The sequence below is a fragment of the Penaeus japonicus genome, unplaced genomic scaffold, assembly GCF_977035675.1.
Source record: "Penaeus japonicus unplaced genomic scaffold, GWHDUDI00000001_assembly GWHDUDI00000013, whole genome shotgun sequence".
Taxonomy (NCBI): Eukaryota; Metazoa; Arthropoda; class Malacostraca; order Decapoda; family Penaeidae; genus Penaeus; species Penaeus japonicus.
In genome coordinates, this window is record NW_028234415.1 from 36,807,437 (window position 1) to 36,824,936 (window position 17,500).

At 36.4% G+C, this 17,500-nt stretch overlaps 2 protein-coding genes across 6 annotated transcripts in view; one reads left to right on the forward strand and one right to left on the reverse strand.

Annotated features, from left to right (window-relative positions):
- Positions 1–17,422, forward strand: part of LOC122247069 (cortactin binding protein N-terminal like nausicaa) — a 78,459-nt gene extending 61,037 nt beyond the window's left edge. The window contains exons 11-19 of one of the 5 annotated variants that reach the window (XM_043006058.2): positions 1–257; positions 5,824–5,974; positions 6,717–7,008; positions 7,806–8,037; positions 8,948–9,122; positions 9,440–9,583; positions 9,727–10,301; positions 10,435–10,786; positions 17,134–17,420. The exon at positions 1–257 is cut by the window's left edge and continues 413 nt beyond it. In XM_043006058.2, coding sequence (XP_042861992.2) covers positions 1–257; positions 5,824–5,974; positions 6,717–7,008; positions 7,806–8,037; positions 8,948–9,122; positions 9,440–9,583; positions 9,727–10,301; positions 10,435–10,786; positions 17,134–17,286 — 2,331 coding nt within the window. In that variant the 3' untranslated portion in view covers positions 17,287–17,420. Of the gene's footprint in view, positions 258–5,823; positions 5,975–6,716; positions 7,009–7,805; positions 8,038–8,947; positions 9,123–9,439; positions 9,584–9,726; positions 10,302–10,434; positions 14,894–17,133 lie in introns of those variants that run through there. The other 4 variants (XM_043006059.2, XM_043006057.2, XM_086543491.1 and 1 more) reach the window with 4 other exon arrangements.
- The window catches only part of LOC122247071 (2',5'-phosphodiesterase 12), a 12,796-nt gene continuing 11,240 nt past the window's right edge, over positions 15,945–17,500 (reverse strand). The window contains exons 8-9 of the mRNA XM_043006060.2: positions 16,692–16,843; positions 15,945–16,253 (exon numbers count right to left, since the gene is read on the reverse strand). Of these exons, the coding sequence (XP_042861994.2) occupies positions 16,125–16,253; positions 16,692–16,843 (281 nt within the window). The 3' untranslated portion in view covers positions 15,945–16,124. The remainder of the gene's footprint in view (positions 16,254–16,691; positions 16,844–17,500) is intronic.

Sequence of the window (17,500 nt, forward strand, 5' to 3'; positions counted from 1 at the left end):
ACAAACTCTCCCCCTGTGGTCAGTTTAGCTTCAAGTTTGTCCTCTACATTAACCCCATCTGCTTCAGTAAAGAATAATTATTGTTCCTCTATACCTGGTGTGCCACCTCCCTTACCTCTCACTGATCCTCCCATTCTCCTGGCCCCTATGGATGGCGAGGAACTGGAACCCCCCCATTCTCCCCTTGATGTGTCAACGCCTCTCACTATGGATGGGATGACTGCCTTGCATCTTGCTGCACATGGAAACAACTGGCAGTAAGTCTTTTTACTTTTAGTTCTTTGAACCTTTTAAACACAAATGGTTTTACAGTCTCCCAAAGGGAAACATGTATTTGTTATACTCTGTAACCTAAGATTATTGAAACCTGTTAGTACTAAATTCTCACTACTGAAGGCAAAGAAACAACTATAATAATCCACATGTTTTTTTGTTTTTTTTTCAAAGCTTTCTTTTTTAACCCAGAAATTCAACTTTCTTTGTCTTTTGCTCTGGCTGTGCTAACTCTCTCTTTATCCCTCACTCTCCCCTGTGCTCCTTCCCAGGGGGCCTAAGCATAGACCAGATGCGAGGGCCATGATGTCAAGTGAGTGAGGGCATTCTTTTTCTGGTGCTGACAAAGGGGATTTGCGTATGTACAGTTTTGACACAATGTAGAATGATTTAAATTGGCTTATTGGGAGGGAAAAGCATATGGTAGATATGACCAGAGGAACTGTCTATATTTGTGTCATGTATTGAAGTTCTAGATATTTTTATAATCATCAGGTCATTTTCAAGTGTTTCATGCATAATTGTGGAAGAGAAATAGTTTACTGCACTTATTATGATGAATGATTCATTGTTGATTATAATGGGATGAGTGGCAAAAGAGTTACAAAATTATACAGCAGAACAATTTGAAAAACATTATGGTAGATATATGAAATAGTGTTGAGAAAAATCGGGTGGTAGTAGCATTAGCAATATTGTATGTAGTTGGGTTTATTTCATTATGGAAGGAAGTGCAAGATTGGATTAAGGAATAGCTGCAATATTGAGTATGTGTAGTTTGATTGAGCTATACATTTGTGCTATGTGGATGGGCTTCTTCATTTTAATTTTTTGTGGTTGGTAATGCAGTCACATAGGTTCATTTTCCCATTAAGATGCTTCATGTTGATGTGCAGTAAAACCCTGCTAATATCCTGATATGTTTTGTGTATATAGATAATATATTATGAAACAAATGTGAAGGTGTAGAAAAGTCTTTATATAAAACTGATTATTTTACATTTATTGGATTTCTCTAGTAATAAGAAAATTTATCTCTGGGAGTGATACAGGTATTCCTCTTAAATTCCACTATGTTAATTCTTAACCCAGTGATAAAGGGGGGTTTTGGCTTCGCCTGGGCACACCCCCAAGGTATTTCCAAATGCATATACCTAACACTTTAGGCTTTTCACCCACTGAGGCAGTGGCTAGGCCCTACGTGCACAATCACTCGGTATGCCAGCCATATTAAAACCCATGGCGTAATATCATGTCTTTGGTGCGAAGACCTGGTGGACCATGATGTAATATTGCATCCCCTGTGGGAATACCTGTTGGACCATTATGTGATATAGTGCCATCTGTCATTAACCCATTGGAGCCGGTGGACGTGATAGCACATATTGTGGTTTTCGCGTCAGACGCCCGGGACGAGCTATGAGGGGAAGCCGCGCGCTCGGGTAGAGCGAGCAGGCAGCCCAGGCTTGCGGCTTGTGCGTCCGAGAATCTCGAGGCATTAGGCTTATGCGTTCGAGTATTGCGACTGTGCAAAGCCAGAATGGCCCCGACGTGAATGGGTTAACAGGTTCAACATTCCTTTTCGATGATCAAACCACACAGATTTCTTAAAGGTCTACATCAGGTTCATGATTGGCGTTTTCTATATCCCTATATAGTCAGCCACTTGTTTAGTAATTATATATAATTCTTAGATTAATTTTCATCTAAGGATTAGGAAACTTTTTGAATGATGTCTGTGATTTTTTCAATTTCAAACCTAATCTGGCTTCTATATGGAAGTTTGTCTTGTGCTCTTTGTAAATGGTCTGAAGGCAGGACTAGTCAAAACTTAGGTACATATTGATTTTGCATATTCATTCCATGCACCTAAACTTCAAATCTGTGTTCTGCATTGACATAGCAGGATTGACAAATTATTGAGGAATGGCAGAATAATGTTGTAAATACGCAATTTTATTTCATCTCTCTGTCAAAGTAGTTAAAGATCACTGTAGACTCATCCAAGCTTTTTTCCCCATTATGACATACTTTTTCTGCCTTGTAGCTACCTCAATAAATAGATGTTTCGGAGGAAATGGTAGATCCCAGGCTAAATGACGCCAGAGGAAAGCTTTAGCATCACACAACAGAGCTCCAAACCTTATTCATCATAAATCAGTAGCCATTTGTAGGTGACACCTACATCATAATCCTAAAAAAGAAAAAAAAAAAGTAGAAAAAAAAAGTTAGATACCACGTATTCCTAGGTCCCGAATTACTGAACTAAAACGAGTCAATCCCAAAAGGACGTGTCCTATATTTGGGCATGCTCAGGTGTGGATGAATGGCAAATTATACCTATATTTCCACAGGAAATGATTCAAAAATGATTATAATGTTTCTAACCCATTCGTGCTGGGGATGTGATATCACATCAGGGGAATATTTCACCCCCACTGGATGATGCCTTATCATGTTATGATCTCTTTCTGGCATCGTGCCAGGAGAGATCCCGCCCTTAGTCACTGCGCGCTCTTGTTATCTAGCTGGTGGGAGTGGCCTTACGCAAATATAAGCCCCAACATGCATGGGGTAAGTCCCATAATATAGGTTTTGATCTGTATATCCCAAAACTACTAATAATATTTTATACAAAGAATACAACAGAAAGAGGGTAAATTAGATGAAATTACTACAAAAACAATCTGGTCTTGTAAATTTCTTCATTTTACGATGAAGTGTTTGTACCAGTATTGTAGATTTTTTAAGGAAAAGTTTTATAGGAGTACCAAATGGAATGGGGAGGATGACTAGTGGCAAAAAAGTGGGGGAAAAGATTCTTTTCTGCACTTGTTTTAATTGTAATTTCTGATCATTGAAGTGGGGCTGAAGATTCAGAAAAGCTTTACTTGGAATGTGGCCATTTAACTCTTTTGACTATTTGCATATTTTTTGTATAAAAGGAAGAAGATATGAAGAAAAAGGCAGTTACTAATGATGAATAACGTACTAATGCTTACTGAATTCCAAGTTGCAGAGATTGTGTTTCTGATTCCATGGGACCAGTCCAATTAACATCATTGATGAATGTCTGTTTTGTCCTCTCACGTCTGTGGTTACTCTGCAACTATATTTCCATAAAAAATGCTGGAAAATAAATTAGTAAAAAAAAAGCATTTTATTTGGAATAATGACAGTTCAGTTTTCCAATAAAATTCTCTCTACATATTCATGCAATGGTAGAAGCATCATTGGATACCATACATAAGATGACCAACACTAAAAACATTGTGACATATGCCATGGTAGCCTAACCTGACCAAGTCAACTTGATAATTTCTACTCTAAATGGCATACTATGTTTCCTTTATGTCATATTTATCTGTTTGATTGTCTGTATGATTGCTTAGACAAGCCACATTATGATCTTTAAATTTTCACACTGCTTTTACAGTAACACTGCTAAACCTTCCTTACAACACCCTTCTAAGACCTTACAGATAGCACATACATTTTACCCTGGTCCTGTTGACTAGATTTAGAAACCCAATGATATAACCTTCACTTTGTTTCATATTCACTGAGCCACCAATCGTGCCAAAACTGTCTACCATTCATTGTACACTTTTGATTGTCAATAGTACTATGCAGAAGGTTAACATTTGCAGGCTACCACAACTTGACACTGCACAGTTTTTCTGTACTGTCCATATCTGTGAATGTTTTCAACATTGTTGTAGCATTCAGTAATTGTAGTAACTGTGTTATATGAAGACAGTTACCCCTTGCCAAGATTAAATCTGTTTGATTTAGACCATCAGTTTTATTGGGAGAAAGAGAATTAGATAATCATGTTATTGTTTGATACCATGGTTATCCATGCTTTGCTTATTACCTTGTTTTGCGCTTTGTGTCATGTTGTGTCCTGTAATATAACATGTATTATGTCATTTCTAAATATCACTATTGTTATGTATTATATGTAATTATAACAGATCATTCATTAATATTTTGTATTGCAATAACTATACATATATAGATATTGAACCTCACAAACCATCCCTTTTCTCGTTGTCATTAGTCTTCCTATTCCTGCAGAATTTTCTCTTAGATGCACAAGAGGCTTATCAACATCCCATTAATATTGACTGTATACCCAGTGGCTCATGGGCATCTAACCATTTACCCAGATCTACCTCTGTACCACACTCATGATAATGGCAACTTACTGGTCAGACACTCTCCGACTGGCTCGGGATTTGTACCATACTACTTCTGTCAATAAATAGTGACCCCAGATTCAGTTTTCTTCAAGCCCCAAGCCTCAACATGTAATGTTAGCATAGAACCTCAGAGGTTAAACACACACACACACACACACACACACACACACACACACACACACACACACACACACACACACACACTCTCTCTCTCTCTCTCTCTCTCTCTCTCTCTCTCTCTCTCTCTCTCTCTCTCTCTCTCTCTCTCTCTCTCTCTCTCTCTCTCTCTCTCTCTCTCTCTCTCTCTCTCTCTCTCTCTCTCTCTCTCTCTCTCTCTCTTTTCTCTGTCTCTGTCTCTGTCTCTCTCTCTCTCTCTCTCTCTCTCTCTCTCTCTCTCTCTCTCTCTCTCTCTCTCTCTCTCTCTCTCTCTCTCTCTCTCTCTCTCTCTCTCTCTCCCTCTCTCTCTCTCTCTCTCTCTCTCCCTCTCCCTCTCCCTCTCCCTCTCCCTCTCCTCTCTCTCTCTCTCCCTCTCCCTCTCCTCTCTCTCCCTCTCCCTCTCCTCTCTCTCCCTCCCTCTCCCTCTCTCTCCCTCTCCCTCTCCTCTCCTCCCTCTCCCTCTCCTCTCCTCCCTCTCCCTCTCCTCTCCTCCCTCTCCCTCTCCTCTCCTCCCTCTCCCTCTCCCTCTCCCTCTCCCTCTCCCTCTCCTCTCCTCTCTCCCTCTCCCTCTCCCTCCCCTCTCTCCCTCTCTCCCTCTCCCTCTCCCTCTCTCTCTCTCTCTCTCCCTCTCTCTCTCTCTCTCTCTCTCTCTCTCTCTCTCTCTCTCTCTCTCTCTCTCTCTCTCTCTCTCACAAAGGTATGTCTTTGAAAAAAGTGACCCACACTTCCACTCCTCTATGTACACATTTTTTTTTACTCCTCTTTTCTATTTTTTTGTTTGTGCTACTGTCGTTTGTATACCCTGTTTATATCAGCTGTACTGTATGATTACAAATCTGTGATGAAGGTATCTGGCAACAGAGATAGCTGATTTTGACACTTTTCTTCATTTGTATAGACAATTAGGAGCATATTGATGGTAATATTTGGGGTATACCTGTACAAGAAGTGTAATTTTGTTTCTGTATATTTGTGTTACATTTAAAATCTTGATGGTTGTTTTTCAGTGGTGAGCATCTAACTGGTTTTAATGAATAATATAGTGCTGGGTTTTACTGTTGTATCACATGATACTAATATCTGTTGGTCCAGAAATAGAACTAGAAATAGTTTTTGTGGGTCCTTTTTGATGTTACATTATTTTAAAAGTATAATGTAGTATCCCTAGTAATGGTGTGCGGTGTGCCAGGTCAGTGCCGGTGCTTGTGAGATGCGGTGCCAGTGTGAGTGCTGAAGATGATGATGGCCGCACGCCCACCTACCTGGCTCTGCTGTATGCCTGCACCCCAGCTGCAGCTGAACTGCTTAGCTTTCCCCAGTCTTTAGAGCACACAACAAAGGTATGGAGTATTCATTGAAATAGGTTTGTAACTTATCCTCTTTTTTTCTCTATTAAGTTGTCTTTACTTTTTCATAGATATTACAGTGTTCCTATACTTTGCATGTTCCCACTCAGTTTGTCTTCACAGACATCAAAATGTAAAACATTATTTCGGTAGCAACATGCCCACCATTTTCAGGTCCCTTTATTACATTCCAAGATGGGAAAGCCTCCATTTTCTAAAGTGTGATTGGGAATTGTAATGAAGCATCTTTTCTTCCTTTTTTTTCTAATATACCTGTTCAATAGTATACCAGGTTAGAGCAAATTAAGAGTAAGACCTAGTTCCAGCATGCTGCCTGTAGGTTCTCCATATGTTGGAATGCTTCATATGAGCTAGACATTTTATAAATTGTTAAGTAGCCTATGACATGTAGTTACCCAATTGCTTTCAGACATCATTGAATATTTATACACATAGGGGGAAGTGGTTTAGGAAAGATTTGAGATAGCAATTAGGGTGTTGGTTAAACCCAAAACAGGTGCATATACAAATTGCAGCAAATTTTAAATATGCATGACTTGCCTTATGAACATTAGTGGGGGAGGGAGGTTCATTCAGAATGTAAAAGGTTAGTATCAACAGTGATCTGCAGTCAAGACATTTCATTCTATTTTAGTAAAATAGAGATATTTACTTGTGTTTTTAATTTATTTATATTCATGAATCCAGAAAGACTAACTGAGCTTCTTCCATCTAGGATGGTTGCAATTACTTGCATGCTGCCATAAAATCGGGTGAAGTTGAATGTGTGGAACTTCTGGTGCAACACATTCTGGCTGCAGAGGCTGGGCCTAATCTTTTACATAGACTAGCAACAGGACCAGATCATCGTGGCAATACGCCATTAGCCCTAGCCCTGTCTGCCACCAACTCACAGATGTTGTCAGCCCTCAGTCAAGCAGGACTTGATTTGGCTCCCTTGATCAACCATAATCCCAGACTTGTCAACCTGGCATCATCAGCTGCACTCGCTCTGATCTCAAGTTCTGGTAGGTTTGTGCAACTAGTATTTTTCATTGATTTTTAATGTTAATTTTATTGTTAGTTGTTGCTGCTGTTATGGTTATTTATATAATTGTTATTATTATGATTATCATTATCAATGTTATTATTTTTGTTAGTTGTTGCTGCTGTTATGGTTATTTATATAATTGTTATTATTATGATTATCATTATCAACGTTATTATTATTATTGTTATTAATTATCATCATCATTATTATTATTGATATCATTCTTTTTATTATTAGTATTAGTATTTGTATATTTGCTGCTGTTATTATTATTATTATTGTTATTGCTATTGTTATTACTCTTTTTTAATTATTATTATTATTATTATCATTTTTATTATTATTATTATTATTATTATCATTATTATTGTTATTACTATTATTATTATTATTATTATTATTATTATTATTATTATTGATATTGTTATTATTATTATTATTGCTAATGTTATTATTAATGTTACTATTAATGTTATTGTTATTATTGTTATTATTATTATTATTATTATTATTATTATTATTATTGTTGTTGTTATTGCTATTATTGTTTTATTATATAACGATCATCATAACACACACAAACCATCAGATATAGTATAAAATGCTATAATTTATGGATCTATTTATATATTTAGTCATTTATACATTTATACATTTATATAACATGAAGTAGCTGTATATTTATTTATTTGATATTGTTTAATTGTCATTTACTTATTTATTCTTTTTAACATTCAGATGTAAGAGCCCAGGATTTTCACTTGAATCTTTCAGATCGGAGCGAGTGTACTTGTTCTGTGTGGATTGAAGGCCTTGAATTAGAGAAGATCAGCAGTGGTGACCCAGGTAATAGAACCAACGGAGAAGAAGGCTTAGACCGGAGTAATCGTGGGAGTAGCCAGAGATGGGCTGTGGGTGCAGTGCGTGTGACACCTGCCACACTGTGGGCAGCTCTTGAGGAGACCCTGACATCCTTGGTGCTTCATCACTGGGAAGCCTTGGCAAGGTTAGTCCTCTATGCTGACTCTAAAGGAGTGTTATTTTGTGTAGCTTAACCCTTCAGTCTATGTGCTATATATTGGCGAGGTGATCTGAATTAGCATTTGGGATAATAGATCATCAGAACTGAAGGGATAGATAGTTTGTAATTTCAACAAAAGGAAAAATGCAGTATGAAAGTGATCTGGCCCCACAAAAATGCCAGTCGAGGAAAGGGTTAACCCTATGGCAACGGTGCGCGTAACAACCAAAGTAGCGGTCAAACCAGTTGTTATACAATGCTAGCGGCATCGGCTAAAAGTTAGAGGGACGGGGAAAGTGTTTTCTCTGCCCTCCTGGTAGTGCAGACTACCCTAATTTGCATTTTTCAATAATATGGTCATAAAACAAGGGTTAAGCTGACTTTGGAACCCTCTAGCTGTAAAGCTAGCACTGTTATCCCATTCGTGCCGGTTGACTGGCTATCATGTTCAGTCGTTTTTAGGTCAGACGCCGGCGATGAGATATTTGGTCAAGTCCGGCACACTGGGTGAGCAGGTGTATAGGGCTTACTTGTGGCTAATGCGCCCGAGAATCCCGACGCGTTAGGGTTATGCGTTCAAATATCCTGGCATTCCGACCATTTAAAGCTGGAATAGCCCCGGCGTGAATGGGTTAAAACCTTAATACTTCATGACTGTGTGCGTGATTCAACTGTGAGTAGACGCTGATGCCACATCACATATGTATTGACACCCAGTGTTGTGCACTTTTCGCCACTTCACATATATGTGACACCCATCGTGAAAGGGTTAATGCCAGAGTACTGCAGAGTAGATTTTTCATGATATTCTATGTTTGACATAATTAGAATTTAGTACAATGTATTTAGAGAGAATAGAACTTAATTTGATATCTTTTCACATATGGATGTATAGAAGTCAAGGAGCAGGAATCATAAATTCAAGCAGTACAAAGGGTCGCATTACTCCAGTTCGTGGAGAAAGAAGACGTTCTGATCCACTACAGGAAATAGAAGTCTGCACATCCTTCTTAGGCCTCAACAAATCTGCTATTAGTCATTTCTCTATTGGACACCACAAGTGGACACGGGTAAGTTCCTTTTATGATATTTGTAAAAATACGTTATGTTGGAAGTGAAATATACTTTTGAAATTAATAACTAGAAGGCAGAACAAAAGGAGAGAGGAAGGACAGGCATTTTATTATGTTTGAGGCTCTCTTCTGCTATTTTAATTATTAGGTGTTATTTTTTTTGTAAATTACCAGTGTTGTTTATGAGGAATGGGAATGAAGCTATAGAGTTTTAAAAAGTTGAAATTGAGATATTCATGCTTTAATGAGGTAATGGAAATTTATATCATATGCATATTTTATTTCCAGTATTCATTTATATATTTATGTTTTAGGGAGAATATGGCCTGGTTAGTGGACCATACGACCTACTGGTGAACAACAGTGCTCAGGACATCTGTATACACTTGCATACATTAGAGGCTGCTGCTTACTCCCTTCTTGTACCAGTTCCTATCTTAAAGAACTACCTTCGCTTGGTAAGCCATTACTGTTAGAATTCTCCAGGATTGAAATTTTATTATTGGTAGCATGAGATCTCAACACAATTCTTTTTTTAATGGTACATTTTTCAAAACACCACAAAACATTGAGAATCTTAATAGTTGCATTTAATTTACAGATTGAACAGTCTCAGTGTGTGGTGGTTTATGGTCCCAAGGATAGTGGCAAGCGTTCCCTTGTAAGATGTCTAGCTCAGCTGAAGGGCGGCAGCAGTGTAGGCATCACACACATTGATATGGGTGGAGGGATGTCTAATGGGGAGTCTGTAAGAAGCATCTTGGAAAGTGGAGGGGGATTAGTTGTTATAGAGCGTGTTTCAAGAGAGGCGTGGCCTGGTGTATGGGGTACAGTATGTGGAAGTAATAATGGAACTGTTTTGGTTACCATGGATGCCTGGAGAAGGCCAGGAGGAGGTCAACTGGAAGGTGGGGTATTGTGGGTACAGTTGCGTCACGACCGAGAACCCATGGTGGCTATGATCTCTCGTGCTATGACACGCCACATGGCATCACTACATGCAGGAGTCCTGCCATCTTCTAATTCCCACACTCAAAGGGCTATAGACTGGGTGGCAGGGGCATGGGGACGGCTTGCTGCAACTCTGATGGCTCTAGGGTTTTCATCAGCTCTTCATGGACCTCACCTCTTCATACAAACCCTCCTTGGTGCCAATAATCCAAGAGATATCCTGAGGTATGTGTAAATAGTGCTTCTCTGTTGCACTGGTTACAAACTGAATAAATAGATCATATTTTGTTTGTGAATTTCATGAATAATATAGTACTTTTAAAAGTTTGATAACACTTATCTTTCTTTATTCTTACAGGGGAGTGGAACACCTTTGGAATAGCGTGATAAGTTCAGAAATTCGGACTGAAGTTATCGGAGTATGGAGGAAGTCCAGTGTTGGAGGGGAGGTGGATGAGGCAAGGGTGACAAGCATGGCATTATATGTTGTCATCCAACGTAGTCTTGCTCCTGGTCTGCCTCTTCCCACAACAGAGGCACACAGCTTTTTGGCAGCTCTTGATGGTGGCCTTGGCAGATCAGCCTTTCGAGGAATAAAGCCGCCTCTTCCACCTCCTAGACCAAAAGACTTGCCCTTAGATGTGGTAGCTGATGGCTCCTGCAGTCCATCATATGAGAGAACTGACAACTCACACCAAATGGCACATCCTGTAGGTTTGGCATCGCCTACATCCCCCGATTGGGATGAAGCAAATCTAACTAAAATTCTAGGGTTATCTCCCATGGGATATGCATGACTTGTTAAATTACCTGACCATCTTGTAGTGGCAATGGCAATTCTGCTAGATTGGACATTAATGATCTGATATTTTACTTTTTGCTTTCTATCTTTTTTTTCCTTTATGTAATGAAGACTTTTGCTTAAAATATGGTAATCTCACTTTTATAATTTATTTTGCACAGCTAAAAGTGGCTAATTAAGTTTTTATTTGACTTCATGAAGTATAAATATAATTTAAAAATCTTGAAGTTGTGCAAATATAGAAATATAATCATTTTAGAAACATTCAGTGATGATTTATACAGTAGAGTTACCTTCTAGCTTTATTGCTCAGCTCTGCCCACTGTATAGGTGCTACTTGTGATTGATGCCTGTGTTTAAGAGGAGTTGAATACAGCAAAATGAAGAAAGACTTTGTTGTGGGTGTAGAGGCAGTGGATGAATGTAGGTACCTTGTGTGAATGCATCCCCATATATGTGATACCTGGTGGTATTCCTCAACTTTATACTAGCCTATTGGAACAGCTTGATGTGATACTTGCATTTGTTCTTCCAGTGGTTTGAACTATTTTTATTTCCTAGTGCAGAGCTTTTTTATACTGACAAGTGATAAGCAGCCAGTTGCACGCACAGAGGAGGATCACAGCCAATAGCTTTAAGATAATGGTAAAAAAACAAAAAAGTTTGCTGACCTGATGTATTTCCACAGGAAACATAGTTAGATACATAATTTTTTGAGAGCATCAGAAATAAGTGATGCAGTTACCAGCCCAGACTGGGGTTTTGTAAGCATAGTGTGTGTGCCACTAGATTATATAGCATTGGGTCCTTTGGTCCTAAGCTAATGCGTTTGAAGACCAATTTATTTAGGTCCATCACTACTTAGACTGAAAGCCAGTGTCTCAAATCAATAATATGATTAATCTCACACCATAGTTTCAGATCTTCCACTTGTAGCACAGACCTCACTGACAGTGTTAGAAAAGTATTTATTCCCCTGACAGACCTGGTTTGGTGTGTGATTACTCCTAAATTATGGAAGAGATGTTGGCTAGTAGTCAGACCTAGAAAGAATACCTGATGGCAGTTGCTAAGCCATTTAGGACTTTATTATGGTAAAGAACTTTGTATGTGATTCTTTAGTCATGTGATCTACTCATGAAATTGAGTTCTCATCTAATACTAATAGGTAATGAGTGTGTGATAGTGTGTGCAAGAGATTACTCCAACCTAGAGCAACCTTGAGTTGTATAGTAGGAATAACAATTGTTTTCATTGTCTGAAGAGAGAGGAATCATCATGAATAGAGAAAAAATGTTTTTAAAGCTTGTTAAGACACCCTTTACATGATCTCACGTACCATGAATTCATTAAGCATATCCGTATTTATGGCAAAATGCAAGGATACTTAGTTTATGGAGTTCCACTTTCAGACCCAAGCAATCTTTATGCATTTGCTTATTTAACTTGAAGTTATTATTACTACTACCACTTTTTTGTCATTATTATTTTTATGTACATGTTAGTATTTAAGAGAGCACATGTACAAATGAAACAAAACATAAAATAATTCGGATGAAATAATCAGTCAACCTAATTACACTGTAGTGGCCTGATTGAAGAGCAGGTAGTATTAATAGCTATATTATTAATTGATATACTGTAGTGGATCATTCTGGCCTTGAATGTTTTAGCTAAATGTGTAATCAACAATGATTGTCTTAAAAATTGATTAAATACCCTCACTTTCTTTCCCAGTAATCCAAGTTGCTGTAGAACTACTCAATGTATTAAACTCAGTTTATATTAAACAAAAATAAGGGTTAGTCATATAGAACTTTCATTTGGAAATAAAATAAAAACATTAATCATTAGGCTGAGGCTACACAGGGTCACAGTACTGATGTTTGTAAAAGCCTATAAATTTGGAACATTTACTTATTAATTTTTAGTAGTACTTTAGGGCATTTTATTATATAAATGATGATGAAATGCTAGGTATGAACATTTTTATTGTTGTAAATTTTCAGATTCATTTAAAGAGAAATAATTGTCTTTCTTAGACAATATGGATGTGTTATGGTACAATTGATGATTGTAAAGCATTTCTGAAAAATTGAGAATGAGAACCAAATTTATTATTTGGTAAGGTGTGTAAAGAACAAAATCCTAGTCTTATTTTTTAATAATTATATTTGTTGAAACAGCTTAAGTGTTATGCATCAGACATCTCCATATCTACCAGTCTTCTAATTTATGTTAATAGTAGTTGGTAGAAAATGAACAGTAAAATGCTCTGATCACTTAGATGATTCACAGCAATTTAGAAGACAGGAGGAATCACACAAGGGATGTATGGTGCTGTATATAGTCTCAACACGTATGAGCAACATTATTGACTAATGAATTTTTAGCAGTGGATGCTAAATAGGAATACTTCTGTAGTTGCTGGGTGAAGAAAATTCTTTTCCTTCATGGTATAGTTAATGTGTAAAGTAACCATATGGTGCCTTCAGTGTGGTTACTGAAGTTTACCTGCATACACTTAACATCTTAAATAAAGGAAAGGGTACAGAGTTGCTGCTAATGATGAAAAAGCCTCCTTCATTCCATAACTAGAAAAAAAAGAGTAATTTTAAAATCTCTTGGCTGATTTAAAAGACTTATTGTGTTTAAACAAATAAATGGGAAATAAATAAATGGAAACCAGTGAAAACTTCTACTAATAACATTATTAACTGAAGTAATAAATGTAAATAAAGAGGTTTTCACTAGGTGGGAAAATATATATAAATATATATATATATTATATATTATATATATATATATATATATATATATATATATATATATATATATATATATATATATATATATATATATATATCTGTATATGCAGAGCCTGGGAAGGAATTTGCAGATATCAGTGTATAATTTCTTACGGTAATTGCACAAGAACAGAAGAGTGAAGGGCATTTATAGTTAGTTTTAACATTTTTGTTCTGTTCTATTTGGACAATGTACCTAAAACTATTATAAAGATAAATACTCAACTTGAAGTGTTAGAATGACAATTTATATATTACATATGATGAGCAGTAGTGTCTCTTTTTGATAATCCAGATACTACAGTTTTTGTATTTTCTCATAGCCGACCTCTTCATAGACGGATTTATTCCATGTTTTTTAGTTGGTATTACTAATCGGTGAACTTGCCATCAAATTTGACTTTTTACTATTTATAATATATAGTTTTTCCTTTGGCTTGTCAGCAGCTAAGATTAAATCAATTGTGATTTTTGTCTTGTGTTCCAGTATAAAAATAATCCAGGGCAGTCAGGAAAACTGGTATGATAGATAATTCAGCTTGTCAAAAATTGAAAATGTTCTTTACTTACAAAACAAAGCTAGATCAGTCTCTGCAACTCTGGTTTAAGCAGTAATACTTTGTCTTGTATAGAGTTCGTAGAACTTTCTTTTGTTTTCAGATTTAAGTTTCTAGGTTCACATAAAAGTTTCCAGGGCAAACAATGCCTACATTATAGGCAAACACAAAGCTGCAAGATTTTTGCTGCTTCTGCTCCTGTTTTTGTGGTTTTGCCATTTGATATCTATTAGAAAATATATTTGAATTTAGAGTGTGTAAAGTGTTATAGTTTGTTACCCTTGTCCCATAGAAATGTCATATTTAAAACTGGGGAGTGCAGCTTATTATTGATCTAAACAAAAAGAAAAGAAAAAAAAGAAAAAAAGAAAAAAAAAAAACAGGAGTGAGGCAGCAGTAAGTGGCAGCAGTATCCAATTTGATGGGTAGGGTCAGGTGAGATATGTTGAAGTGTGTGTGTAAAAAGTAAATTTACTTAGGGAGGGACTTCTGAGCCTTAAGCTGATGTCATCAAAGAAATCTCTCTAGTATTGTATATGTATGTACAGACCACTGTAAACAAAGGGTATGTATTTTAAAATGTACAATTAATGTATTTAGTTATCATATAAAGTGTACAGTTCTCTTTTTCCTAATAAAATGTAAAGTTGGCTCGTAATTTTTTTCCAAGCATACTTTAGTATACTTGATATATATATTGAATATAAAATTAAGTTTAAAAGATTTAACTAAAACGTCCAGTAATGCCTATGTGACATTGTACCACATGCACACATGAATATTTTTCCACGGATGTTACTGATTGCAGATGCTGCATACAGTAACACTACACAAAGTGTACATGTGAAGATAGACATATTTTTCTCACTCTCAATAGTTTCAATATGTGATCATATAAAAACACATTGTCAATTTACAACCACAAGAATAGATATTTTGAATGTTACTAAAAAAACTAAAAAGCTTATTTTAAACATGACAAGCTATTTTAACCATGAATACTAATGTTATTTTGAACAGCAATCAATAAGTTGTAATTAAAAATTTAAGCAAAGAAGTTTCCCTAAAATTACTAAGGGTGCACCACTTATATTTTCAAATCATTCCCCAATCATTTCAAAATAATAGCAAAGGGATAACTTCTACTATATTCTCCTATGTCTTTTGGAGTTAATAATTTTAATACTCTACAGTACATATCTTCATGACTCCATAAAAAAGCACTGAAAGTATTCCTAAAAAAAACATGAATTTCTATAATGAAAACGAGAAACTATAATGGTATAACTTTTCAAGTAAAAATTCAGACGAGAAATATATCAAGGCATGCAAAATGAACCCATTTTCCATAGTGGAAGCTCAAAAATAGGACTGGATCTCACTTATATAATGGCAGCTTTGAAAAGTACAACTATTTGACTTACAGTTAAAGGAAACCATTAACTAATTAGAAGCTGGCCAAACAGATAATCTGCCATAACCTTTAAACCAAGAGTGCCAGAAAATAGGTGGATGTACCTGTATTTCAGAAAAAAAGGAACTAAGAACAAAGAAAACAAAATCTAATCTGAAATCCATTTTCAAAACTGAAAACATTCTCTTCTTGAAGTCAACTTAATTCCCCTTAACAACATTTTTAAAGTAACACAATGATTACAGCATAGGTATTTGTCATTTGGTCTTGAAATAAAAATGAAAAATCTTTAAATACTCTTGTTTAATTTTCAGATTATACAACTCTCAATCAAATCCATATGTGTAGACAAGGCCTTAAAAGAATTTCATACATTTCCAGCCACCTGATGGGAATTAACATTTCTGTTTCTATTAGTGTTCGCAGAATTTATGTTTTTCTTCAAATTTCTAAATTACCCTTCAGAGGTTATAAGGGATCCTTCCCCGTCGCTTTATATTCTAAATCCGCAACAAGGGCTATATGATCAGATGGGAAAGTGACACTGGGTAGTGCAATGTGCTCTGTGACCTCTTCGTGGGTTGGCATTGGGATAACCTGCAAACAGTAAAGTGAGAATTGTGTTATAATTTGAGAAGAAACTCAAACGTGCTTGTTTCTATATATCAAAAATAAATGTGAAATTTCTAATAGCTAATACCTTTTTCATTAGAACAATTAAAGTATTAAATTTTAATTATGTAAACATGAAATTCTAATAAATTCAGAGAGAGAAAAAAGTAGCATGTGGAGCTAAATTTAAAAAATTGCCTTCATCTTTATCCCTTAGCTCATTTCATGTATACATTTATTTATCATAATTTTGAATGCATCAAATTGCAGGTTTCTTGTTATATCTGCACTGCCCTCTATCCTCCCACATGATTTCTTGTTTGTAATCTTCCTCTATCTCCTCAGTTCCTCACTTTTACCACTTCCTTATCTGATGCTAATTCTCTTTTATATGTCTATATAATAACAAGACCTGATACTCACCTGTTTTACTGAGAATTTGTCATTCTGATAGAAGATGTAGTCTAGGCAGCCATTGAAGCCTACTGTGTAATTGGTGTACTCAGGACATCCACAGGCACTGTCTATCTCAAGATCGTGGCTCAGCTGGATCCCCTGCACACACTCCTCTGGCACTAAATTGAATAAGATATGGGTTGAATATAACATATAATCAGATTCTGATACCAATGCTTAAACTAATGCCTTTTCGTTATAATGTTTGTAAATGTAGAATTTTAATTATTAATTTTTTCTTCTATAAAATAGAGGTAATGTCCAGCTGTTTTGTTTCGGGTAATATTCTGCTATACACGACAAACCTACATATCAAACTTTTATATTTTAGTTAGAAATATATATATGAAAAATATACAATTTCCTCAGAAGCTTCTTTACTAACCCATCTTGATATATTCCCTTTCAGAGCACTGAATCTGACACTGAGCCCTTATTACAAGAAAGTCCTCCCAAATCATCCGAAGAGAATGTGATTCAAGCAGCAAGAAATCTCAGCCACAAGCTCTTCCACTTCATCATCAGCACATGTTCAGGTCATAAAGAAGAAATGGAATTCTAACACTGAAACCTGAGAACACATGCTACGAAGACTGCTGGGGATAATTTAACCCAGTCACGACGGGGGCATTCCAGTCTTGCATGTTACAATGCCAGGGCTCTCGAACACATTGGCCTAAATCAGTTAAATAAACGACGCCATATGACGTCACCCAGCAAACGGGCCTTGAATGCGCGGTACCGTAGTGTACCACACAATGTCTCTTTTTTCTAAC